This window comes from Salmo trutta, chromosome 16, assembly GCF_901001165.1.
Source record: "Salmo trutta chromosome 16, fSalTru1.1, whole genome shotgun sequence".
In the NCBI taxonomy this organism is placed as follows: Eukaryota; Metazoa; Chordata; class Actinopteri; order Salmoniformes; family Salmonidae; genus Salmo; species Salmo trutta.
In genome coordinates, this window is record NC_042972.1 from 59465821 (window position 1) to 59493115 (window position 27295).

At 41.3% G+C, this 27295-nt stretch overlaps 1 protein-coding gene across 9 annotated transcripts in view; it reads right to left on the reverse strand.

The window, feature by feature from the left end:
* The window catches only part of LOC115151117 (receptor-type tyrosine-protein phosphatase T), a 587678-nt gene that overhangs the window by 334103 nt on the left and 226280 nt on the right, over positions 1-27295 (reverse strand). For all 9 annotated transcript variants that reach the window (XM_029695125.1, XM_029695122.1, XM_029695121.1 and 6 more), the window contains exon 7: positions 26696-26989. In XM_029695125.1, coding sequence (XP_029550985.1) covers positions 26696-26989 — 294 coding nt within the window. The remainder of the gene's footprint in view (positions 1-26695; positions 26990-27295) is intronic.

Sequence of the window (27295 nt, forward strand, 5' to 3'; positions counted from 1 at the left end):
TAATTAATTATTTTGTCGTCATGACTTGACTGCCGGTATTGGAGGGAAACGATTTCCTGAACATCAACGCCATAGTAAAACACTGTTTTTAGATATAAATATGAACTTGATAGAACTAAAAATGCATGCATTGTCTAACAAAATGTCCTAGGAGTGTCATCTGATGGAGATTGTAAAAGGTTAGTGCATAATTTTAGCTGATTGTATGGTTTTGGTGACGCATGTCTTTGAATCGACAATGCATTGCACACAGCTATTGTCAATGTACTCTCCTAACATAACCTAACTTTATGCTTTCCCCGTAAAACCTTTTTGAAATCGGTAAACGTGGTTAGATTAAGAAGATGTTTATCTTTCAAAGGCTGTAAGTTAGTTGTATGTTTGAGAAATTTGAATTTGTACATTTATTTGGTTTCAAATTTGCCGCTCTTGAAATGCACCTGCTGTTGATAGGGTGCGCCACAGGTGGCACGCTAACGTCCCAGGTAGCCTCAAGAAGTTAATAGATGTGGATAGAAAACACCCTCAAGTTTCTAAAACTGTTTGAATGGTGTCTGTGAGTATAACAGAACTCATATGGCAGTCAAAACCCCGAGACAGTTTCTAACAGGATGTGGAAATCTGATTTGCGGACTCAACTTCAGCACTTTGCCTATAAATCACACCGTGAGTTAGGATTCATTGAGCACTTCCTATGGCTTCCACTAGATGTCCCCAGTCTTTACAAAGTGGCTTGAGTCTTCTACAGTACAAACTGACCGAATGGTCACATGGGGAGGGCCATTACCATTATGATGCGGGCGCCCCTGGCTACCCTCCCCTTTCGAAACGTTTAGAAAGACAATGCAACCGTCCCCCTTGAATATTATTGAAGCTCTGGTTGATAAAGGCCCTAAAGATTTATGTTATACAACGTTTGACATGTTTGAACGAACTTAAATATTTTTTGGGGGGGGCTTTCGTGAGGAGAAGTCCCGCGCACGACGGAACATTTTGGAGGTGCCTTCGGAACGCGCTAACAAGAAGAAGCTATTGGGACATAAATTATGAACTTTTTCGAACAAAACTACATTTGTTGGGGACCTGGAATTCCTGGAAGTGCATTCTGATGAAGATAATCAAAGGTAAGGGAATATTTACAATAGTATACAAGAGTAGATTTGATATTCGATTGTTCCAAGATGGCGCAGACCTGTATTGCTAGCCTATTTTTCTGAGTATAGCATCCCCTTTTATTGCAAAGTGTGATTTCCCAGTAAAGTTATTTTTAAGTCTGGCAATGCAGGTGCTTTCATGAGATGTTCATCTATAATTCTTTGAATGACAATATTACATTTTTAAAATGTTTTCGAATAGTAATTTAGTAAATTGTAGCGCTCTCCACCGGATGCATTTGAGGGAAAATTGTTTCTTAACGTCACGCGCCGATGTAAAATGCTGTTTTCATATATAAATATGAACTTTATCAAACAAAAGAATGCATGTATTGTGTAACATGATGTCCTAGGAGTGTCATCTGATGAAGATTGTCAAAGGTTAGTGCTGCATTTAGCTGTTTTTTGGTTATTTGTGATGCATGTGGTTGGTCGGAAAATGGCTATGTGAATACTTTGACGATATACTTCTCTAACATTATCTAATGTTTTGCTTTTGCTGTAAAGCCTTTTTGAAATCAGACAACGTGGTTCGATTCAGGAGAGGTGTATCTATAAAACGATATAAAATAGTCCTATATTTGAAAAAAAAATGAAATTTTTCTATTGTTTGGTTATGAATATGGCGAAATGATTTTACGCTGGATGTTGATCCCGCATACGGGACGAGCGGTCCAAGAGGTTTTAACCTCTTACATCTAGACATTCCGCTAGCGGAACACCACTCCAATATCCAATGATAAGGCGTGGTGCGAAATACAAACTCCTCGAAAATCCGAAAACTTACATTTTTCAAACATATGACTATTTTACAGCATTTTAAAAGACAAGACTCTCTTTAATCTAACCACATTGTCCGATTTCAAAAAGGCTTTACAACGAAAGCAAAACATTAGATTATGTCAGGAGAGTACCCAGCCAGAAATAATCAGACACCCATTTTTCAAGCTAGCATATAATGTCACAAAAACCAAAACCACAGCTAAATGCAGCACTAACCTTTGATGATCTTCATCAGATGACACTCCTAGGACATTATGTTATACAATACATGCATGTTTTGTTCAATCAAGTTCATATTTATATCAAAAACCAGCTTTTTACATTAGCATGTGACGTTCAGAACTAGCATACCCCCCGCAAACTTCCGGTGAATTTACTAAATTACTCACGATAAACGTTCACAAAAAACATAACAATTATTTTAAGAATTATAGATACAGAACTCCTCTATGCACTCGCTATGTCCGATTTTAAAATAGCTTTTCGGTGAAAGCACATTTTGCAATATTCTAAGTAGATAGCCCGGCATCACAGGGCTAGCTATTTAGACACCCACCAAGTTTAGCCCTCACCAAAGTCAGATTTACTATAAGAAAAATTGGATTAGCTTTGCTGTTCTTCGTCAGAATGCACTCCCAGGACTTCTACTTCAATAACAAATGTTGGTTATGTTCAAATATCCTCTGTTTTGTTTGTGCGTTCAAGACACTATCCGAAGGGTAAATAAGGGTGACGCGCCCGAAGCGTTTCGTGACAAAACATTTCTAAATATTCCATTACCGTACTTCGAAGCACGTCAACCGCTGTTTAAAATCAATTTTTATGCCATTTTTCTCGTAAAAAAGCGATAATATTCCGATAATATTATTTTTATTGACTTTGCCAAAGATTTTGTTACAGTAGACCATTCCATTCTTGTGGGCCGCTAAGGAGTATTGGTGTCTCTGAGGGGTCTTTGACCTGGTTTGCTAACTATCTCGCTCAAAGAATGCAGTGCAAAAAGTCAGAACATCTCCTGTCTCAGCCACTGCCTTTCACCAAGGGAGTAACACAAGGCTAGATCATAGGCCCCACGCTCTTCTCAATTTACATCAACAACATAGCCCAGAAAGTAGAAAGCTCTCTCATCCATCAATATGCAGATAACACAGTCTTATACTCAGCTGGCACCTCCCAGGATTTTGTTTTAAAAGCTCTACAAGAAAGCTGTCCTTCTCTCAGCACATATCCAAGCTGCAGTCTAAGGTTAAATCTAGACTTGGTTTCCTCTATTGTAATTGCTCCTCTTTCACCCTAGCTGCCAAACGAACCCTGATTCAGATGACCATCCTACCCAAGCTTGATTACGGAGACATCATTTATAGACCGGCAGGTAAGGGTACTCTCGAGCAGCTAGATGTTCTTTTTCATTCGGCCATTAGATGTGCCACCAATGCCACAAATAAGTCACATCACTGCACTCTATACTCCTCTTTAATAAGGATCGGACCCTTTTTTCAAATTTCGCTTAAAATGACATACCCAAAAGTAACTGAATGTAGCTCAGGACCTGAAGCAAGGATATTAATATTCTTGATACCATTTGAAATGAAACACTTTGATGTTTTTGGAAATGTGAAAGTAATGTAGAAGAATATAACACATTACATCTGGTAGAAGATAATAAAACAAAAAACATGCGTTATCAAAAAGAAAAAATTCATCATCTTTGAAATACAAGGGAAAGGCCATAACATAATATTGCAGTGTAGGCGCAATTTCAATTTTGGCCACTAGATGGCAGCAAAGTTTCAGATTGATCCAGTGAAGCATTGCAATACAGCATTGCAATACAGCACAGTATTTTGCATCAAGTTTGCCCAAATGCGCCAAATTGGTCAATTGATACATATTCAAGCACATAACTTTAGAGAACATACAAAAATTATATGGTAACATTTAACATTTAAGTTTACATAATCCCAGGAATGTCATACATGATGGATCATTAGCTTATACATTAACTTTCACACATCTAGATGGCCGGGCGGGGTGGGTGTGGAGCCATAGACAGCAGGGGTTCAAACTGTAGAACCCAGTTCCTACATTTGAATATAAAAATGCATTTAATCAAACAAAACTATGCTAGATTTTATCTCTGGGGCCCTCGGGATGACACATCAGAGGAAGATTACTGAATGCAAGTAAAGTATTTGCATTTTTTGCATTTTAGTCATTTAGCAGATGCTCTTATCCAGAGCGACTTACAGTAGTGAATGCATTTCAAGTACTTACCTTCAGAGGTGAATGTATCAAACCAGATGCTGTGATAAAAGTTTTTTGTTGTTATGCACTCTCCTCAAACAATAGCATGGTATTTTTTCAATGTAAGAGCTACTGTAAATAGGACATTATAGATTAACAAGAATGTAAGATTTCTGCCTACAGTTGAAGTCGGAAGTTTACATACATTTAGGTTGTAGTCATTAAAACTATCTTTTCAACCACTCCACAAATTTCTTGTTAATAAACTATAGTTTTGGCAAGTCGGTTAGGACATCTACTTTGTGCATGACACAAGTAATTTTTCCAACAATTGTTTACAGACAGATTCACTTAGAATTCACTGTATCACAATTCCAGTGGGTCAGAAGTTTACATACACTGAGTTTGCTGTGCCTTTAAACAGCTTGAAAAATTCCAGAAAATTATGTCATGCTTTAGAAGCTTCTGATAGGCTAATTGACATCATTTGAGTCAATTGGAGGTGTACCTGTGGATGTATTTCAAGGTCTACCTTCAAACTCAGTGCCTCTTTGCTTGACATCATGGGAACATCAAAAGCAATCAGCCAAAACCTCAGAAAAAACATTGTAGACCACCACAAGTCTGGTTCATCCTTTGGAAAAATGTCTGACCGCCTGAAGGTACCACGTTCATCTGTACAAACAATAGTACGCAAGTATAAACATCATGGGACCACACAGCTGTCATACCGCTCAGGAAGGAGATGCCTTCTGTCTCCTAGAGATGAACGTTCTCTGGTGCGAAAAGTGCAAATCAATCTCAGAACAACAGCAAAAGACCTTGTGAAGATGCTGGAGGAAACAGGTACAAAAGTATCTATATCCACAGTAAAACGAGTCCTATATCGACATAACCTGAAAGGCTGCTCAGCAAGGAAGAAGCCACTGCTCCAAAACCGCCATAAAAAAAAGCCAGGCTACGGTTTGCAACTGCACATGAGGACAAAGATCATACTTTTTGGAGAAATGTCCTCTGGTCTGATGAAACAAAAATAGAACTGTTTGGCCATAAGGACCACCAATATGTTTAGAGGAAAAAGGGGGAGGCTTGCAAGCCAAAGAACACCATCCCAACCGTGAAGCACGGGGGGTGGCAGCATCATGTTGTGGGGGTGCTTTGGTGCAGGAGGGACTGGTGCACTTCACAAAATAGATGGCATCATGAGGTAGGAAAATTGTGTGGTTATATTGAAGCAACATCTCAAGACATCATTCAGGAAGTTAAAGCTTGGTCACAAATGGGTCTTCCAAATGGACAATGACCCCAAGCATACTTCCAAAATTGTGGCAAAATGGCTTAAGGACAACAAAGTCAAGGTATTGGAGTGGCCATCACAAAGCCCTGACCTCAATCCTATCGAACATTTGCGGGCAGAACTGAAAAAGTGTGTGCGAGCAGTTACACCAGCTCTGACTCAGTTACACCAGCTCTGTCAGGAGGAATGGGTCAAAATTCACCCAACTTATTGTGGGAAGCTTGTGGAATGCTACCCGAAATGTTTGACCCAAGTTAAACAATTTAAAGGCAATGCTACCAAATACTAATTGAGTGTATCCTACTTCAACTGTATATAAGACATGTCTATGTCCTGGAAAGTTGTTATTTACAACATCATTCTAGTTACAATAGCGCACGTTAGCGCACGTTAGCATTAACTGTCCCGGTATAGGGTCACCGATTATGTAGAGGTTCAACTGGTCATCTCTGTATACCCGATGCCAGAACCACTGGTTTATGATTATTTATTAAAAAAAACTCTTAGGCCGAACTCCCTGTCACGCCCTGACCTGAGAGAGCCCTTTTTATGTCTCTATTTAGGTTTGGTCAGGGTGTGATTTGGGTGGGCATTCTATGTCTTTTTTTCTATGCTTTGTATTTCTTTGTTTTGGCCTGGTATGGCTCTCAATCAGGGACAGCTGTACATCGTTGTCGCTGATTGGGAGTCATACTTAGGCAGCCTGTTTTCCTTTGGGGTTTGTGGGTAGTTAATTTCTGTTTAGTGTTTTGTTATACCTGACAGAACTGTTTGGCTGTCATTTTCTTGTTTTGTTGAAAGTGTCTCGAGTAGAATTAAATATGAGCACTCAACACGCTGCGCCTTGGTCTACTTCTTCAGACAGCCGTTACACTCCCCCCTATGTGAGATATCTACTGCAGCCCTCATCCTCCACATACAACACCCCTTCTGCCAGTCACATTCTGTTAATGGTCCCCAAAGCACACATATCCCTGGGTCGCTCCTCTTTTCAGTTCGCTGCAGCTAGCAACTGGAACGAGCTGCAAAAAAAACTGACAGTTTTATCTCCATATCTTCATTGAAAGAATCAATCATGGACACTCTTACTGGCTTCTTGGGATGTATTGTTGTCTCTACCTTTTTGCCCTTTGTGCTGTTGTCTGTGCCCAATAATGTTTGTACCATGTTTTGTGCTGCTGCCACGTTTTGTTGCAACCGTGTTGTTGTCATGTTGTGTTGCTACCATGCTGTGTTGTCATGCGTTGTTGCCATGCTGTGTTGTTGTCTTAGGTCCATCTTTATGTATTGTTGTGGTGTCTCTCTTGTCGTGATTTGTGTCTTGTCCTACATTTTTTTTTTTATCCCAGCCCCCAACCCCGCAGGAGGCCTTTTGCCTTTTGGTAGGCCATCATTGTAAATAAAAATGTGTTCTTAACTGGCTTGCCTAGTTAAATAAGGGTTAAATAACACTATCCTAAATATATTCACTTGTCACCAAATAATTGATTAAAACACACGGTTTTGCAATTGTATTTAATTTTATTTATCTAAAAACCATAACTAAATATTTTGAGTATAACAAAAAAAGCTCATGAATGACATTTTCTGATTGACAGGCGCCGCTCATCTTTTCTTTCAAACCCCATTTATTTTCTGTCCATCATTTAGGTCAAAGTTCTCTCCTCTCTGAGCTCAAATTGAGATGATGATGTTGAAAGGATGTTGCTTAGGAACAATTCACCCAGGGCAATTACGGGATATGGCAATTATGTACAAGTTATTGGCTTAATGCGGGCCCCCGTGTTTGATGGGCAATTCTTACTGCCCAAAACGCCGCACCATGGCTACATTAAACTTATTAAAGCAGTGTCCTGCTGGGTGCTAGCGCTGTTTTGTATACAGAACTGATCTCATTCTGATGGACCCTATTCACTAGCAGCTTGTTTTGATAGACCGCAGAGACATCAAACAAGGCAGAGTGCACAACAAAAAAAAGAGGAAAGATCACTAATCTTGTCCGTGATGGAAAAAAGAAAAGGGTGTCCAGATGCGAAAGACACAATATGGATTCCCTATTTCTTAGATATGCCCAAATATGCGTGAATGATGAATTTTCAATGCAGAGTTACCTATTGTGTCTAACAGGGGCATCGTAATGTCTCAGTTGAAGGGACTGAGAAAAGGAAAGCGCTATTACATTGTGTTATTGATGTTGCTGATTTCAGGGGGAAATGAGACCATTTAGCATGGCGAGCCCTCAGCCTCAGACGAAACACAGTGCCTTCGCTGGTCAATTCAGGTCTCTAATGAACTAGAAATTGTTCGTTTCAGAACAAAGAACCAGAGCAGGAGGTCATATGTGACCAACATTTTATAAAATGCTCTCTAATAAAAACCTATTTCTTTGTTGGTGCCGTTGGCACTGTGTCATTGTAAAAGCTTTCTCATCGTATCTTCATCATTCTCAGAGATGCTCCTTACTAGGCTTCGCCTTGTGTATACAGTTGAGGGTTGAGACAGATGCAGTACTTAAGAGGAGAGGGAAATCCCCTATATAATAAAGCCTTGCATGCATCTATAATCCCATTTGTGCAGTTGAGCAGAGGCGTTTTTAGATTGTTTTTTGTTTTTTTCTAGACGCATTTCATGTAATTCTACGTAATTTACATGATAGCAGACATTTACAGAATATTTTGTAATACCACAGAAATGACCAAAATTGAGTGGCTACTCTGACAGTAACAAATTGAGAGCAATAAAAAAACGACCTTGTCTTGAATGCAAACAATAGCCCAGGCCAAATAAGAGACAGACGGATTGCGCAATATTAAGAGGACCATTCATGGTACAGTACAGTGAGTGTACAAACCATTAGGAACACCTTCCTAATATTGAGATATACCCTGTTTTGCCTTCAGAACAGCTTCAATTCGTCGGGGCATGGACTCTACAAGGTGTCGAAAATATTCCACAGGGATGCTGGTCCATGTTGACTCAAAATGTTGTCAAATCAAATTTTATTGGTCACATACATGTGTTTAGCAGATATTATTGTAGGTATAGCAAAATGCTTGTGTTTCTAGCTCTGTAAAATCTAACAAGTAATATCTAACAATTTCACAACATATACCAAATACACACAAATCTAAGAAAAGGAATGGAATGAAGAATATATAAATATATGGACGAGCAATGTCAGAGCGGCATAGACTAAGATACAGTTGAATAGAATACAGTATATATATATATATATATATATATATATATATATGAGATGAGTAATGCAAAATATGTAAACATTATTAAAGTGACTAGTGTTCCATTTATTAAAGTGGCCTGTGAATTCAAGTCTATGTATATAGGCAGCAGCCTCTAATGTGCTATTGATGGCTATTTAACAGTCTGATGGTATTGAGATAGAAGCTGTTTTTCAGTCTCTCGGTCCCAGCTTTGATGCACTTGTACTGACCTTGCCTTGCCTTCTGGACAATAGCAGGGTGAACAGGCAGTGGCTCAGGTGGTTGTTGTCCATTCCTGTGACATTGGGTGCTGTAGGTGTCCTGGAGGGCAGGTAGTTTGCCCCTGGTGATGCGTTGGACAGACCACACCTCCCTCTGGAGAGCTTTGTGGTTGCAGCGGTGCAGTTGCCATACCAGGCGGTGATACAGCCCGACAGGATGCTCTCAAGTGTGTATCTGTAAACATTTGTGAGGGTTTTAGGTGACATGCCAAATTTCTTCAGCCTCCTGAGGTTGAAGAGGCGCTGTTGCACCTTCTTCGCCACACGGTCTGTGTGGGTGGACAATTTCAGTTTGTTAGTGATGTGTACGCCGAGGAACTTGAAGCTTTCCATCTTCTCCACTGCGGTCCCGTTGATGTGGATGGGGGGGTGCGCCCTCTGCTGTTTCCTGAAGTCCACGATCATCTCCTTTTTTTTTGTTGACCTTGAGTGAGAGGTTATTTTCCTGGCACCACACTCCCAGAAATTCTAGTATACTGATATTCTAGTTTTTCTTGTTAGGGCACCTGTACGCCCCCGTGCTTATGTAAATTGAAATGCTTGGAATGTTTTGGCCTGTGAAACACATTAAACAATGCCCACGTTAGTTTCTACTCCCGTACAACCTCTTTTCTGGTTTAGCTGGAGGACAGAAATGCAGTAAGATAGACAAGCCCATCTACAGATGCATGTGGACCAAGAGTCACAAGTACTGTTGACCATAGTGACTCACAAAGGACTGTACAGGTACCAGACGTTTCCTTTTAGAATCACCTCAGCTCCAGGCCTTGTTTCAGAGAGCTATGGACCAGCTACTGAGCGGGCACACCAGGGCCAATGTTACCTCGATGTTCTACTCATCACCGGCAATGACAAGCAGGAGCACCTGAGAAACCTGAGAAACCTGGACACTCACTACAGGAGACTGGAGGAGTACAGTCTGAGGGTCCGGAAGGAAAAATGCACATTTTTCGGCCTTCTGTTTTTTCCATGTCTCAATTGTCTCAAGGCTTAAAAATCCTTCTTTTACATGTCTCCTCCCCTTCATATACACTGATTGAAGTGGATTTAACCCTCCTGTTGTGTTCGTTTCATGTTAATGAATTCTGTGTTCCCGGTCCAAAATGACCGCTCTATTATAGCTGATTATAAATCCATAATAATACATATATTATCACCTAAGGTTGTGTTAGATCTTTTTATCAGCTTAGGTTCTTGTGAAGATTACAAGTTTTGAACTTCTATTTGCTATTTATGGCCTGTAGGCCTCATTGACCTGAGCTCATTCAACTCATTTTTGAGAAAAAAAGCATAATGTATGGATTATTTTGACTATAACAAATAATCAGATTAAACATATTGTGCCATTTATCACAGACTACTTTGTGTCAACCTTTAACAAGGACATTTGTTTTGAAACCATTTCAAGTGTTTAAATAGTGGCAGGATTTTATGTCATCAACCCAGGATATGGCATATCTCATTGGCCCTGGGGTCATCCTGATAACATTTTCAGCTGACCTCTCCTCTCAGGTGGGGATGAAGACCAGGATAAATTCCCATTCTTTGACCGGAATGTAACAACAACCTCAGCAAGGCCCTCTTCCTCATCACTGCATTGTTCCACATTGGTTGTCTCTTGGTCTGGATCATATTCTGTGTTGTCTTTAACTTCTGACATTTCCTCCTCTAATGCATCTTCACTGTCAGTTTCCTGGCCTCTCTCCACCTCACCAGTGTCATGATCAAAGAAATGATCAAGAGCCTTACATACAGTATATCGTATGGTCATTGTGCTGCCACAGAATGAATTGTGAACAAGGCCTCAAAAAAGATGTATATACCAGAGATGCGAGAAAAGTTCTATATATTATTGAAACAATGTAGCGATTGTTTGAGAGAATGCCAACAGGTGGGGGACAGATTCCATTGGGGAAAGGTTCCCGTGGGGTTGCCATGGAAGCCAAGAAGGGGAGTGAGGTGTGTGTGTGTATATTTGTGTTTTAAAACATGCATGTGGGGTTCTGGGAGAGGAAGTGTGTCCATCTGATGATGTGCCTGAACTCAATTTTATACACTAATTATATTCTCACCCATTAATTTCTAATGACTGGTAATTTTTGACCGGGAACACTACAAGTGTACAACATTTTATGAAAATCATCAACATTTATTTTGTGTGTTCAGATGCCCTATGTGGACAAAATCAAAGGTACCTTATGACAATCAGATTAAATGAAGTACATTTTTTTGAGAGAAAACTTGTAAATCGGTCCAATTCGACCGGAACACAGCAGGAGGGTTAACAAGTGACATCAATAAGGGATCATAGCGTTCACCTGGATTCACCTGGTCAGTCTATGTCATGGGAAAAGCAGGTGTTCCTGTTTTGTACACTCAATGTGCATGTATCATGAGGCAAATCGGTCTAAAAAACAGAGATTTGCCCCTCTTTTTAATGCAATTTTAAGGACAATTGCTGTCACGTCCTGACCAGCAGAGGGCGTAATTGTGTTAGTCTTGGTCAGGATGTGGCAGGTGGTTTGTGTTTGTTAAATGTTGTGTGGGTGATTGGACTCCCAATTGAAGGCAGGTGTGTTGAGTTGCCTTTGATTGGGAGTCCTATATAGGAGTGTGTGTTTTTCTTTGGGGTTGTGGGTAGTTGTTTGTGTGCACTGCGTTTGTTTTAGCCTGCCACACTGTTGCCGTTGTGAGTATTGTTTTTTTTGGTTTTCCAGTGGATACTTTACTTGTTTTTATCAATAAACATGAGTATCCACATTCCCGCTGCGCCTTGGTCCATTCCTAATGACGGTCGTTACAATTGCGTAGCAGGAGCTGTAATCCTAAGCGTTATTCATTTTTAATAAAGGTTCTTACACAGGGACAGATGGTTGTATTTCAGTTAAAAAGATTTGGATTTGTCTGTAGTGGTTAACATATTGATTTGTTCTATTCATAATGTTTGATTTATAAGCCCTGTTAGCACACAAAACAACTGTATAACCTATAGACCCAGATTACAACATTGACCCCCCCATGAGATATAAATTCATTTGAAAAATGTGTTTATGTTCAATAAAAAGGAACAGGATACAAAAGGCTTTCAAAGGAAATGGATTGTACAGACAGACCATCTGATTGGACATTTAATTAGTATTCAGAATAAATATAGGAGTATTACTTTTTGCAGTTTATCTTAGTCTCAGATTGCACTCAAAACTTATTCTCAATGACATTCATCTCTATTTGGGTGAGTCAATGACAACGCCAAAAAAACTGTGCAAAGCTATGATTGTAATTCTTCCAAAATGAATCAATGAAACGTATCTGTCATAGAGGAAATGTGACTGCCCTTGCTGCTTCTGAAGAGCTTAGTTTCAGATCAACTTAATCTCTGTGTCTCAATTGTTGACATCAAATTCAATCAGCCAATGTCAAATCTAAGTTAAAATGTCCAGGATGTAAGACATACATTTTAAAGAGATTAGAGATTGGGATATACTGTATATTTTGGTTAGGGTACAGTATTACCGCCACACTGGTAGTCACGACTCATGACTGCAGTCAAATTTCACATGACTGTTTAGTCACAGTAATTAGGCTTCTCCAAGCTCTGATGCTACTGATGGTCATTAGTAGCCTACCAAACTTGCTAACTGCCTGGTACTCAGCACTCTATTGTTCCTCTAATCACTCAGATATCAATGCAAATGTAATCGAAAATGAAATCAAACACTTTATGAGAACCCATGAGCTCATGTTGAGCAACATTTCTATAGGCTATGCAATTGCGTGAGAAAACATAGTTTTGATGGCCTCTATTAAAAAGAGGAGGGTCCCATCAGCTTTCTATAGGCTAGGCCTACTATATTTATTTCTCAACTTTCCTAATATTAAGCACATTGCTTCGCTTTACAACAGGAGTATAGCCTATCTGGTTGACATGAAAATTAACTACGGGAAAAGAGTCCTCCATTCAATATTAAAGTGCATAGATGACATGTACAGTATTTATCCCTCTCCGCCTGTTCCAAGAAAGGTGCATGATAATTGTGAAGTCTAAATCAAAACAAATCTCACACATTTTAATTAAGTATACACTACCATTCAAAAGTTTGGGGTCACTTATAAATGTCCTTGTTTTTGAAAGAAAAGCTATTTTTTTTGTCCATTAAAATAACATCAAATTGATCAGAAATACAGTGAAGACATTGTTAATGTTGTAAATGACTGTTGTAGCTCGAAACGGCAGATTGTTTATGGAATATCTACATAGGCGTACAGAGGCCCATTATCAGCAACCATCACTCCTGTGTTCCAATGGCACATTGTGTTAGCTAATCCAAGTTTATCATTTTAAAAGGCTAATTGATCATTAGAAAACCCTTTTGCAATTAGGTTAGCACAGCTGAAAACTGTTGTCCTGATTAAAGAAGCAATAAAACTGGCCTTCTTTACACTAGTTGAGTATCTGGAGCATCAGCATTTATGGGTTTGATTACAGACTCAAAATGGCCAGAAACAAAGACATTTCTTCTGAAACTCATCAGTCTGTTCTTGTTCTGAGAAATGAAGGCTATTCCATGCGAGAAATTGCCAAGAAACTGAAGATCTCATCCAGCGCTGTGTACTACTCCCTTCACAGAACAGCGCAAATTGTCTCTAACCAGAATAGAAAAAGGAGGGGGAGGGCCCGGTGCACAACTGAGCAAGAGGACAAGTACATTAGAATGTCTAGTTTGAGAAACAGACACCTCACAAGTCCACAAGTGGCAGCAATGTCAACAGTGAAGAGGCGAGTCTGGGATGCTGGCCTTCTAGGCAGAGTTGCAAAGAAAAAGCCATATCTCAGACTGGCCAATAAAAAGAAAAGATTAAGATGGGCCAGCACCCTGGATTAAGGCCAGCACCCCGGAGTTGCCTCCTCACTGTTGACGATGAGACTGAACCTTTTTGAATCTTTTGGAGAAATATCTTTCTATTTTATTGTTTTACATTTTATTTTATTCAGCTATGTTCAATTGTATTATTCATACTATAAAATAATATACATCGGAAGCAAATCCTGTCTGCTAAATTAACTAGTGTAGCGTCTGCTAAATTAACTAGTGTAGCCCACAGCCTTAAGGCATAGGCAGATCAGGGCCAAACATAACGACAACTCAGAGTATGCTATTCTGTTCTTCTGAAATACAAATTTTCTTCATATCATGTTTCTTTAGACCTGTCTAAAATAAATAATGAATTTATTGTAATGGTGTAGGCTATATTAAATAGATTTATCAGACTTTTTAAAATGTAGATGTTACAAAAGTCTGCGTCAGCGGCTTGTAGGCTATGCGTGGAAGCCAGGAGATGCTAAATGTGTTTATGTTAATTAACGGTCAATTACCGTGAGACCAACATCCCTAATTGTGGTATATAATATTATACTAGGTGAGAGGTTATTGACCTACTATAGTCAGTGTCCATACTTCAGTTATTATTCTATTTAACCTGTTATGGATAGGGGGCAGTATTTTCACGGCCGGATAAAAAACGTACCCGATTTAATCTGATTATTACGCCTGCCCAGAAACTAGAATATGCATATAATTATTAGCTTTGGATAGAAAACACTCCAAAGTTTCTAAAACTATTTGAATGGTGTCTGTGAGTATAACAGAACTCATTTGGCAGGCCAAAACCTGAGAAGATTCTGTACAGGAAGTACCCTGTCTGACCATTTTTGCCCTTCTTGATCATCTCTATCCAAAACAGGAGATCTCTGCTGTTACGTGACACTTCCTATGGCTCCCATGGGCTCTCAGAAGGCGGCAAAAAGCTGAATGGTTGCTTTGCAGGCCCTGGCTGAAAAACATTAGCGCGTTTGGATAGTGGCCGGTCAGAGTACTATGAGACTGAGGCTCGTGCACGAGGGGACACCATGTTTTTATTTTCTCTCTCTTTGTACTAAAACACGATTTCCCGGTCGGAATATTATTGCTTTTTTACGAGAAAAATTGCATAAAAATTTATTTTAAACAGCGGTTGACCTGCTTCGAAGTACGGTAATGGAATATTTAGAATTTTTATGTCACGAAATGCGTCGGGCGCGTAACCCTTCGTCACCCTTGGATAGTGTCTTGAACGCACGAACAAAACGCCGCTATTTGGATATAACTATGGATTATTTTGAACCAAACCAACATTTGTTATTGAAGTAGAAGTCCTGGGAGTGCATTCTGACGAAGAACAGCAAAGGTAATAACATTTTTCTTATAGTAAATCTGACTTTGGTGAGGGCTAAACTTGGTGGGTGTCTAAATGGCTAGCCCTGTGATGCCGGGCTATCTACTTAGAATATTGCAAAATGTGCTTTCACCGAAAAGCTATTTTAAAATCGGACATAGCGAGTGCATAGAGGAGTTCTGTATCTATAATTCTTAAAATAATTGTTATGTTTTTTGTGAACGTTTATCGTGAGTAATTTAGTAAATTCACCGGAAGTGTTCGGTGGGAATGCTAGTTCTGAACGTCACATGCTAATGTAAAAAGCTGGTTTTTGATATAAATATGAACTTGATTGAACAAAACATGCATGTATTGTATAACATAATGTCCTAGGCGTGTCATCTGATGAAGATCATCAAAGGTTAGTGCTGCATTTAGCTGAGGTTTTGTTTTTTGTGACATTATATGCTAGCTTGAAAAATGGGTGTCTGATTATTTCTGGCTGGGTACTCTGCTGACATAATCTAATGTTTTGCTTTCGCTGTAAAGCCTTTTTGAAATCGGACAGTGTGGTTAGATAAAGGAGAGTCTTGTCTTTAAAATGCTGTAAAATAGTCATATGTTTGAGAAATGGAAGTTTTTGTATTTTTGAGGAATTTGTAATTCGCGCCACGCTTATCATTGGATATTGGAGCAGGCTTTCCGAAAGCGGAACGTCTAGATGTAAGTGTCACGTCCTGGCCAGTATAAGGATTTATTGTTATTGTAGTTTGGTCAGGACGTGGCAGAGGGTATTTGGTTTATGTGGTTCGGGGTGGTGTTTTTTCTAAAAGGGCATTTGATTTAAGTATTCCGGGGTTTTTGGGCACTGTTCCTTGTTTACGTATTTCTATGTTGATCTAGTTAGTTGTATGTCTATGTTTGGTTAATTGGGGTGGACTTCCAATTGAAGGCAGCTGTGTGGTGTTGCCTTTGATTGGAAGTCCTATATTAGTTGGGTGTGTTTGTCTGTGTAATTGTGGGAGATTGTTTCTTGTTTAGCGTGTGTGAGCCTAACAGGACTGTCTAGTAATCGTGAGTTTGTTTTGTATGTTCATTTTTGAGTTTATTAAATGTTCAAAATGAACTCTCTCAACTCTGCTGCATTTTGGTCCTCTTTTTCCGACGATGATTTCGCTATATCGTCTGAAGACGAAGAAATCCCTGACAGTAAGAGGTTAACCCATCTGAACAATACAGTTCCCTTGTGACTGTCGAAATTGTATAGTGCCAAACACTACGCTACTGTTCTGGCCCTGCTACCTTCTCTTTATTTTCAACTCTCCATTTTGCAGCTTTCCTCTTGTTGAAATATACTCCAATATTGTCCTTTTCACCTTAGTGGATTGACGTAAACTTTTTCTGCACAAGTTCCCAAAAGCATTTGGCAATTGCGTGTATTTGGCGCTTGTAGAGTTAGGCCCTAAAGCTTAGACTTGACATATGCACAAATGCCAGATAAAAAGAATGAAAGAAAAATCTCAAAGTAGCCACTTTAGACACGCACAATAATTATACATTTATACATTTTTTATGCATTGTTTTGTCTTTATTCAACCTGCCCATCACCCTTCATCCACCTAAACCTGATCGCCCTGTGGATAGAACCATGGGGACTGTGGATTATGAGTCAACCTGCGCATCAGTAGCGTACAGTACATACAAAACATCCCGTTTTCAGGACCCTGTCTTTCAAAGATAATCCGTAAAAAAATCCAAATAACTTCACAGATCTTCATTGTAAAGGGTTTGAACACTGTTTCCCATGCTTGTTCAATGAACCATAAACAATTCATTAAACATGCACCTGTGGAACGGTCATTAAGACACTAACAGTTTACAGACAGTAGGCAATTAAGGTCACAGTTATGAAAACTTAGGACAATAAAGAGGCCTTTCTGCTGACTCTGAAAAAAACCAAAAGAAAGATGCCCAGGGTCCCTGCTCATCTGCTAATGACGGTGCCTTAGGCATGCTGCAAGGAACCATGAGGACTGCAGATGTGGCCAGGGCAATAAATTGCAATGTCCGTACTATGAGACGCCTAAGACAGCGCAACAGAACGGACAGCTGATCGTCCTCGCAGTGGCAGACCATGTGTAACAACACCTGCCCAGGATTGGTACATCCGAACATCACACCTGCGGGACAGGTACAGGATGGCAACAACAACTACCCGAGTTACACCAGGAATGCACAATCCCTCCATCAGTGCTCAGACTGTACGCAATAGGCTGAGAGAGGCTGGACTGAGGGCTTGTAGGCCTGTTGTAAGGCAGGTCCTCACCAGACATCACCAGCAACAATGTCGCCTATGGGCACAATCCCACCACCGCTGGACCAGACACGATAGGCAAAAAGTGCTCTTCACTGACAAGTCACGGTTTTGTCTCACCAGGGGCGATGGTCGGATTCGCGTTTATCGTGGAATGAATGAGCTTTACACCAAGGCCTGTACTCTGGAGCAGGATCGATTTGGAGGTGGAGGCTCCATCATGGTCTGGGGCGTTGTGTCACAGCATCATCAGACTGAGCTTGTTGTCATTGCAGGCAATCTCAACGCTGTGCGTTACAGGGAAGACATCCTCCTCCCTCATGTGATACCCTTCCTGCAGGCATGACATGACCCTCCAGCATAACAATGCCACCAGCCATACTTCTCGTGTTCTGCCATGGCCAGCAAAGAGCCCGGATCTCAATCCCATTGAGCACATCTGGGACCTGTTGGATCGGAGGGTGAGGGCTAGGGTCATTTCCCCCAGAAATGTCTGCGAACTTGCAGGTGCCTTGGTGGAAGAGTGGGGTAACATCTCACAGCAAGAACTGGCAAATCTGGTGCAGTCAATGAACTTGTCCTTTTCAGCAGAGGTATCTCTGGGTCTTCCTTTCCTGTGGTGGTCCTCATGAAAGCCAGTTTCATCATAGCGCTTGATGGTTTTTGAGACTACACTTGAAGAAACTTTCAAAGTTCTTGAAATTTTCCAGATTGACTGACCTTCTTGTCTTAAAGTAATGATGGACTGTCGTTTATCTTTGCTTATTTGAGTTATTCTTGACATGATATGGCCTTTTACCAAATAGGGCTATCTTCTGTATACCAACCCTACCTTGTCACACAACAAGTGATTGGCTCAAATGCATTAAGAAGGAAAGAAATTCCACAAAAGAACTTTTAATAAGGCACGCCTGTTAATTGAAATGCATTCCAGGTGACTACGTCATGAAGCTGGTTGAGATAATGCCAAGAGTGTGCAAAGCTGTCATCAAGGCAATGGGTGGCTACTTTGAATAATCTCAAATATAAAATATATTTTAATTTGTTTAACACTATTTTGGTTACTACATTATTACATATGTGTAATTTCATAGTATTGATGTCTTTACTACTATTCTACAATGTAGAAGAAAAAAAACTTGAATGAGTAGGTGTGTCCAAATTTTTTACTGGTACTGTACATGCTCATGCATACACACATGAGCATCCCCCAATTCCCCCTGTACCATCATCACAATCACACATACACATTGCATACATGCACACATTAACCACACACAAACACCTTGGAAATGGTGTGTTTTCCAAAGGTGCCACTACATACATGATCTCTGTGCATAATTCAACATATTGGCGTGCTGTGTGTGTGTCTGTGAGACGTGCTGTGAAAGGAAATGTGAAACATGCTTTGTCAGGCCTCAGCTCTCTCTGAAGAGCTTTCCCTTACCATCTTCATTACCACGTGCACACACGTACAGACACACACATACAAACACAGCCTTTATTACCAAGCTGCACCAGTGGGGTTTATCCTCTGGCCTGTCATTATAAGCCCCATAGAGAGAGAGAGGGGAGAGCGGAGGGGAAGGTGAGAGTAGAAATAGAGGCCTTTCAGCACGTGAAGAGCCTTTCTGATTAATCTGGGCCCAGTTTGAGTGGCCGATCAGTGTTGACTGGTGCGTCAGTGTTTTAAAAAAAGCCTATGATGTTTATATGGTGCCTTAAATCCCTTAACGTTCCATGTTATTAAGAAGAAAAAGCAAGGATTAGCTGTTCTCAACGGGCCTCCCTGGTCGAGTCGTTGAAGACAGTTGGCTTATTATCTTTGTTGCGTTATAAGGATATTTGACATGGCTTTTGATAGTCTTGAAGTTCTTGACAAGGCCCACAAGCACATCTTGAGTGCTAGGTTAGACATAAAACAAGATGTCATTGGTGAAAAGACTCCATGCTGTGTGAGTAGCTTTATTTCATGTTTCTTTCACTACAACAGCACATTGTCCCCTTGTCCTCATCACAATTTGATGGGAATTGCAGTATGTTAACTCATTTTGATTCAAACATTTTATAGTTTTTTCCCTTCCCCGGTACAAAAGGTTGTTTTTAAAGCTGGAGTCTTTTAAATCAAAAAGCTGCAGTTGGCAAGGAAGTAAAGGAAAGTAATATATCCTGCTGGTAAATCAAATACCCATCTCTTAATAGTGTGAGGACATAAGCCAGGAGACACATTAGATCCTGCCTCATAAATATTCAGTCAGTTAACAGAGGAGGGAAGGTGTTTTAAAGAGTGATCAATCCAGGAGAGGCTGCGTCCCTCAGATCATCAGAGCGTTCCTCCATGTCTTCCTCACTACTCCCTGAAGGGAGATGAGTGACCTGTGTGAGAGTAAAGAAAGCGTGTCTGTGTATGTGCGAGCATGCGTGCATGCACATGTCTGTTTGTGCATGTGTGGCAGGACAGCCCCTCCGCGGCAGTAGCAGCGGCGACTTTGGAGAGAAAGAACTGTTGGAGATAAATGTTATATTGCAAAGTCCTCCTCTCAGATCATGGCGAGCGGAGAGATTAACGTTGGCCCAGGAGACCAGCCGTGGAGGTCGAGCAAAGCCATCTTCTCCTTGCCCAGAAATAATGCGAACAAATTAACAGTTGCGTTGTCCTTTAAAACCATGCATTTGGGCTTGGCATGAATTCTAGTCTAGACAACGGTCCACTGCCCATCATCTATGAAAAGCTGATGAAGGGCAATGGTAATAGAAAGCACTAAAGCATGGCAGTCTAAAGAGAGAGCCATATAAATCATTAAATGTGCCTGAACTCTAAGAAACCCAGAAACTTCAAACTTAACACTAGAGTTAAGGAAGCTATGAGATGTTTTGAAAAGGCCCCTTTTTCATCAGAATATTCAAAATTATCCAATGTAAATTTGAACATTTTCCAAAACTTATTCATGGATGGGATTTACCTAATAAAACAGCAAATCAGGATATTGGAGAGTGTCCATTTTATCTTCCAGGAGGGGGGAAAATGTGTAGGTGGGTATTTTCGGGGCAACCAGCCAAGGACAGAGAGAGAGAAAGAGGGAGAGAGAGACTGCAGGAGGAGTAGGATGAACTCTTGCAGCCACAGCTCTCACAAGCACATTATCACCTTCATCTTCCAACGCACAGGGGGGAGATTTATCGTAACGTGAGGGGAAAGATAATAAGAATAAATCCTGGTCTATAGTTTATAGATCATTCACGCTCAGGCATCTTCAGTCCACCTCCTAACGAGTCGAACGCACCTCGCCACTGTGGGTGTTAGGGCCTGGTGGAAGAATGTGTGCCCATCGGAGGGATGACGCATGAGATGAAGCAACACACTGGGAGCCAAAGATGTCACGTCCCTCATTGTCACCTGGTGGCAGTGGTGTAAAGTCCTTAACCTGTTAGGGTATAGGGGGCAGTATTTTCACGGCTGGATAAAAAAATGTACCCGATTTAATCTGGTTACTAATCCTACCCAGTAACTACAATATGCATATACTTATTATATATGGATAGAAAACACCCTAAAGTTTCAAAAACTGTTTGAATGGTGTCTGTGAGTATAACATAACTCATTTGGCAGGCAAAACCCTGAGACAGATTCTGACAGGAAGTGGATACCTGATGTGTTGAATTGACTTTAAGCCTATACCATTGAAAAACAAAGGGCTGAGGAATATTTTGGCACTTCCTATTGCTTCCACAAGATGTCCCCAGCCTTACAAAGTGTTTTGAGTCTTCTACAGTGAGATCTGACCGAATAAGAGCCATGGAACGTGATGGCCCATTAGACACCTGGCGCTCGAGTTGATGGTGGGTACTCTCATTCCGAAACGTTTTAAAAGAGAACCCAATGGTCCGCCTTGAATTTTATTCATGTTCTGGTTAAAAAAGGCCCTAATGATTTATGCGATACAACGTTTGACATGTTTGAACGAACGTAAATATATTTTTTCCGTTCTTGAAGTGAAGTCCGGCTGGCTTAGATCATGTGCTACAACACGGAGGTTTTTGGACATAAATGATGAGCTTTTTTGAACAAAACCACATTTGTTAAGGACATGGAATTCTTTATAAATGACAACTGATTAAGAGAATCAAAGGTAATGGATTATTTACATAGTATTTTCGATCTCTCCAACATGGCGGTTAGTCTGTATCGCAATGCGTATTTTTCTGGCGCAGTGCTCAGATTATTGCAAAGTGTGATTACCCAGTAAGGTTAATTTTAAATCTGGCAAGTCCATTGCGTTCAAGAGATGTAAATCTATAATTCTTTGAATGACAATATAATATTTTACCAATGTTTTCTAATATTAATTAATTATTTTGTTGTCATGACTTGACTGCCGGTATTGGAGGGAAACGATTTCCTGAACATCAACGCCATAGTAAAACGCCATAGTTTTTAGATATAAATATGAACTTGATAGAACTAAAAATGCATGCATTGTCTAACATAATGTCCTAGGAGTGTCATCTGATGGAGATTGTAAAAGGTTAGTGCATAATTTTAGCTGATTTTATGGTTTTGGTGACGCCTGTCTTTGAATCGACAATACACTACACACAGCTATTGTCAATGTACTCTCCTAACATAACCTAACTTTATGCTTTCCCCGTAAAACCTTTTTGAAATCGGAAAACGTGGTTAGATTAAGGAGATGTTTATCTTTCAAAGGCTGTAAGTTAGTTGTATGTTTGAGAAATTTGAATTTTGACATTTATTTGGTTTCAAATTTGCCGCTCTTGAAATGCACCTGCTGTTGATAGGGTGCGCCACGGGTGGCACGCTAACGTCCCACATAGCCCCAAGAAGTTAAGTAGTTTTTTGGGCTATCTGTACTTTACTATTTATATTTTGGACAACTTTTACTTTTACTCCACTACATTCCTAAAGAAACTAATGTAATTTTTACTCCATACATTTTCGCTGACACCAAAAAGTACTCATTACATTTTGAATGCTCAGCAGGACAGGAAACTGATCCAATTATATTGTATATAAATATTTTAGAAATTCCATTTACTTTTAAAACTTAAGTGCATTTAAAACCAAATACTTTTAGACTACTTTTACTCAAGTAATATTTTACAGGCTGACTCACTTTTACTTGAGTCATTTTCTATTAACATAACTTTACTTTTACTCAAGTATGAAAATGTGGTACTTACTCCACAACTGCCTGGCGGAGAGTAGTAATGGGTCTTAAATTTGACCTGAATTTAATAAGATAACAGTACATCCACTGTAATGGTCATACACCCAGGTGTTGGAGGATGTAGATGTGAATAGCAATGTGTGCTTTGGATTTCCCCCTCGGCCCTGGTGTGCCACGACAGAGCCCACTCAAGCGCTGCAGGCTGCCAACACTCAAATCAGCCAGGCAGACAAGCAAGCGGGCCCCTGAGCATTTATGAGGCCCTTCTCTGACCCATTTCTGAGGCCCTTCTCTCTACACCCCCCCACCCCGGCACGAGATCTCTCTGACAGGTAAACACGGCGGCCGACACTTCAGAAAACATATGTTTCTTTCTGCTGCACTTCACACAGCCCAGCTAGCCCAGTACACAGAGGAGTTACAGTACAGAGCTATTGAGCCGCGGCCACTTCACACAGTCCAGCTAGCCCAGTACACAGAGGAGTTACAGTACAGAGCTATTGAGCCGCGGCCACTTCACACAGCCCAGCTAGCCCAGTACACAGAGGAGTTACAGTACAGAGCTATTGAGCCGCGGCCACTTCACACAGCCCAGCTAGCCCAGTACACAGAGGAGTTACAGTACAGAGCTATTGAGCCGCGGCCACTTCACACAGTCCAGCTAGCCCAGTACACAGAGGAGTTACAGTACAGAGCTATTGAGCCGCGGCCACTTCACACAGCCCAGCTAGCCCAGTACACAGAGGAGTTACAGTACAGAGCTATTGAGCCGCAGCCAGCAGAACCTTTGTTCCACATCACCTCCACTCTGCCCCCACTATCTCCCCTCCCTCCTTCCTCACCCTTCCTTCTTCATCCTCTCTCTCTCCCTCCTGGTTGCCTCTGATATGATGAAAACAGGCAGCCTCTTCCACATCGATCTGGGCCGCAGGTAGACACATACACACACACACACACGTGCACAAATGCAAATGCCCAAGCAGCGTAATTTTCTATTGGTTCTGACTCTCGTCTCCGTGCACTCGGACATATCGAACAGTGTCCGATCTTCAGCTCACATGAAACACACCACAATTGTGTGGTAGTTCGAACATGTCAAGCGAGGTTTGTTCTGATTCATGTAACTTAGGCTGAGGACCAACACCTTCTGGATGGAACACATACTGTGTTGCATTAATAACAGAGCCTGAACCGAGTTGAGATACAGCACTGCGTAGCTTACTGTACCAAAAGATCTACCCTTTTGTCAACACTGTTCTCAGGTCAGCTTCCACAGCCCAATCCAAAGTGACGGGGCAATCTGTAACTGGTCCGAGAGCGGTCGGCTCACAACCCAAGAAACGTCCTCTTCTTGTTTTTTTTGCCTGTTTGAGGATGTATTACAAACTCCTCTTCATGCGGACCGTATCGATTCCTGCGTGTTCCGTTCAGCCTCCATTCCGGCTCCATTCGGAGCTGACATCTTCCACAGTTTTCTCCAGGGGAGCTCTGTTCATTGACTTTGCCTTTGACAGTGATAATGTGTGGTGCAGCGTCTTCTCCACACATGCCTGATGAATGTCACAGTGAATGCCACCACCCGTAGCTGTACATTAGCGAGAAAGCGCTTTTTACATGGGACTGGATTAGCATAATGCGAACGGCTGCGGCTGGCGGTGTCGCAGATCAGATAGTGTCTGTCAGCTGAAATTGGGTGCATTTCATCAGGCAAGAAGTGCTGTGGAAGCCTGCTGAGAGGGAGTGGGGCTTCTGATGCATGGGGCCCAGGAGTGTGTGTGTGGGAGGCGGTGGGGGTGTGGTGGATACCTGCAGAGCCGGTGGCATGGAACCACTATAGCACATCATTTTCACCTAGCTAAATTGTTTACTGGTACAGAGAGCGATGGTGGCTGCCAACGGACCACACAAAGACACGTGCACACAAATGTGAGCACATAAACACACACGCATACACACACACACAGAGGCACTTAGAGTAGCGCAAACCAGCTTGAACACACAGTCACAGCACCAACATACAAAAAGACAAAGGCCGAAGATTGGAGACAGACATTCATTGGCAGATTCACACTTCAGACACACTCCCAGACATATTCACCCTGCATAAACTTCAAAAGGTTTGAGAAGGCAGCAACTGTCCCACTGGACACAGACGTCAGTTCAACATCAAGTTTTGATTTACATTTGGTTGAGTTGTCAACTAATGGGAATTCAACGTGGAATCAACCCAAAAATATCACCCTGTCATTGAATAAAGATTAAACGTTGTGTGAAAAAAAAGAAATTCCCTTACATTGATGAGTTTTTGCAAATCCAACGTCACACTCTGATCTGTTTCACCTGTCCTTGTGATTGTCTCCACCTCCTCCAGGTGTTGCTTTTTTTTTCCGAGTGTATTTATCCCTGTGTTTCCTGTCTCTCTGTGCCAGTTCGTCTTGTATGTTTTCAAGTCAACAAGCGTGTTTTTCCCGTGCTCCTGTTCTCTATTCTCTTTTTCTAGTCTTCCCAGTTTTGACCCATGCTTGTTTTTTCTGGACTCGGTACCCGCCTGCCTGACCCTTCTGCCTGCCCTGACATCGAGCCTGTCTGCCACTCTTTACCTCTTGGACTCAGAATCTGGTTTTGACCTTTGCCTGTCCATGACCATTCTCTTGCCTACTCCTTTTGGATTATATTAAACTACAAAGACTCTAACCATCTGCCTCCTTTGTCTGCATCTAGGTCTTGCCTTCTGCCCTTATATCCAATCAGTTTTCCAGACGGAGAACAAGAATGAGATGTTGAGTAAAGCAGTAGGTAATGAGAGGGAAAGAACAGGGGGAAATAGATAAGAGAGAGAGAGATTAAGAAATACAGACTCAATTGAGAGATAGAAAATTCTCTAAGAAAAGTAGAGAAAGAGAATAAGAGAAAGAGAGAGAAGGATTATAGAAATACAGAGAAAAAACCTGCCAGAAAGGAATAGAGACTAAATTGAAGGAAAGAGAATTCAACAGAAAAAGAAGAAAGAGCGAAAGAACAGATGAAAGAGAAAGATAAGGGAAAAAGAGAGAGGAGAAAGAGAAAGAAAAGGGAAAAAGAGAGAGGGGACACTAACAGTGTTTCATTTTCTCCAGATCATTGGTGCTTCCCCACTGTGTTGGCGCTGCCACATGCAGCTCCTTCATCATGTCTCTCACCTGGAGAACAGAGACTTCCCACGGCTGCTCATCTGCTCACCTCAATTACCACTCCCCATCAGAGCCCCACAGGAGCCATTGCACGCACACACACATGCACAAGCAAACAGTCACATACAGACACAGTTGCACACACACACACACACATACACACACGCACGCACACACGGGGTTGATCTGATTAGCAGTCACTTTATTAAATGAAGTGTGTCTTTCTTCTGCAAGCTCCATACGTTACCCACTGGGCCAATAATTACAACAACAAAAATGTCTCCCACCTACCCTATGCGCCCTGGTCAAAAGTAGTGCACTATAAAGGGAATAGGGTGCCATTTGGGATGCAAACGGAGAGTCTCGGATGAATCAGGAAGTGTGAACTTCAGAAGCCAAATGGGCAATAGAAGATGGTGGGGTGGACCTTATGGAGGCAGGTGGTGCACAGTGAACTCATTGATTCACTGTTGAAAGGAAAAATCTATTTGGTTGTCATTTTCCACGTTTTGGAAAAAGTGACTGTTCTCACTTGTGATGAATTCGATAACCTTCATTTAGATAATGGGAATATAGCTCCCATCATCAAAGTGGAAATAGCTGGTAATAGGAACCCAATGTATACAGCACTGAAAGATGAGCAGTAGAAATCCACACACTATCCCACAAACTAGGAGTATAGCCTATCTACAGATTGTTCATTATTTTCTAGTCAGAAGGAACCCAGGAAGACTAGCAGTCGCTAAGGCGCCAGCTAATGGGGACCTAAATAAAGACGAGCACATCGACATAATAGAACACCGACAGAAACACAACACAGACAAAGAAACCACATTGTTCCACTCACCAGCACACTTGGTTCGGGTGATGAGTGGAGGTCCCGGGGGTCCCGTGCCACCCTCGCCTGGCCGGGTCAGCAGAACCTTGATCTCGTACTCCACGTCGGGGTCCAAATGCCAAAGCTTGTAGGTGGGGGCGTCCACGATGTGGGTCTCAGCCCAGTTGCCCGTGGTGGTGCGGTACTCCACCTCCTTCAGGATGATAGGGCCGTCCCCGATGATGGAGTTGGCGTTGGGCTTGATCCACAGGTAGGTGGCCCCCACCGCCAAGAGCTCCGGAGGGGCAATGGGCGTGGGGGGAGCTGAGGGGGCAGAGAGAGAGAGGACAATGGAGATTAGAATATAGGCTTAGGTCAGTGGTTCCCAAATGCATGTGGTTAAATGATTGAAGTCACTGGAATTTCCTGATGTTCATTTGGGATTGTGTGTGAGAACATTTTGGGAACCCCTGTGATAGATAATGGTGGTTTAAGGGAGCATGAATTGGCAGCATGATTTGGACAGTTATGAATGAGTGCCATGGAGCATGTGAACTGTGTCATAACAATGTATGTAAACAGGTTGTTATCAAACACTTTCACTTTCACAAAGTGAAATCAAAACCAAGC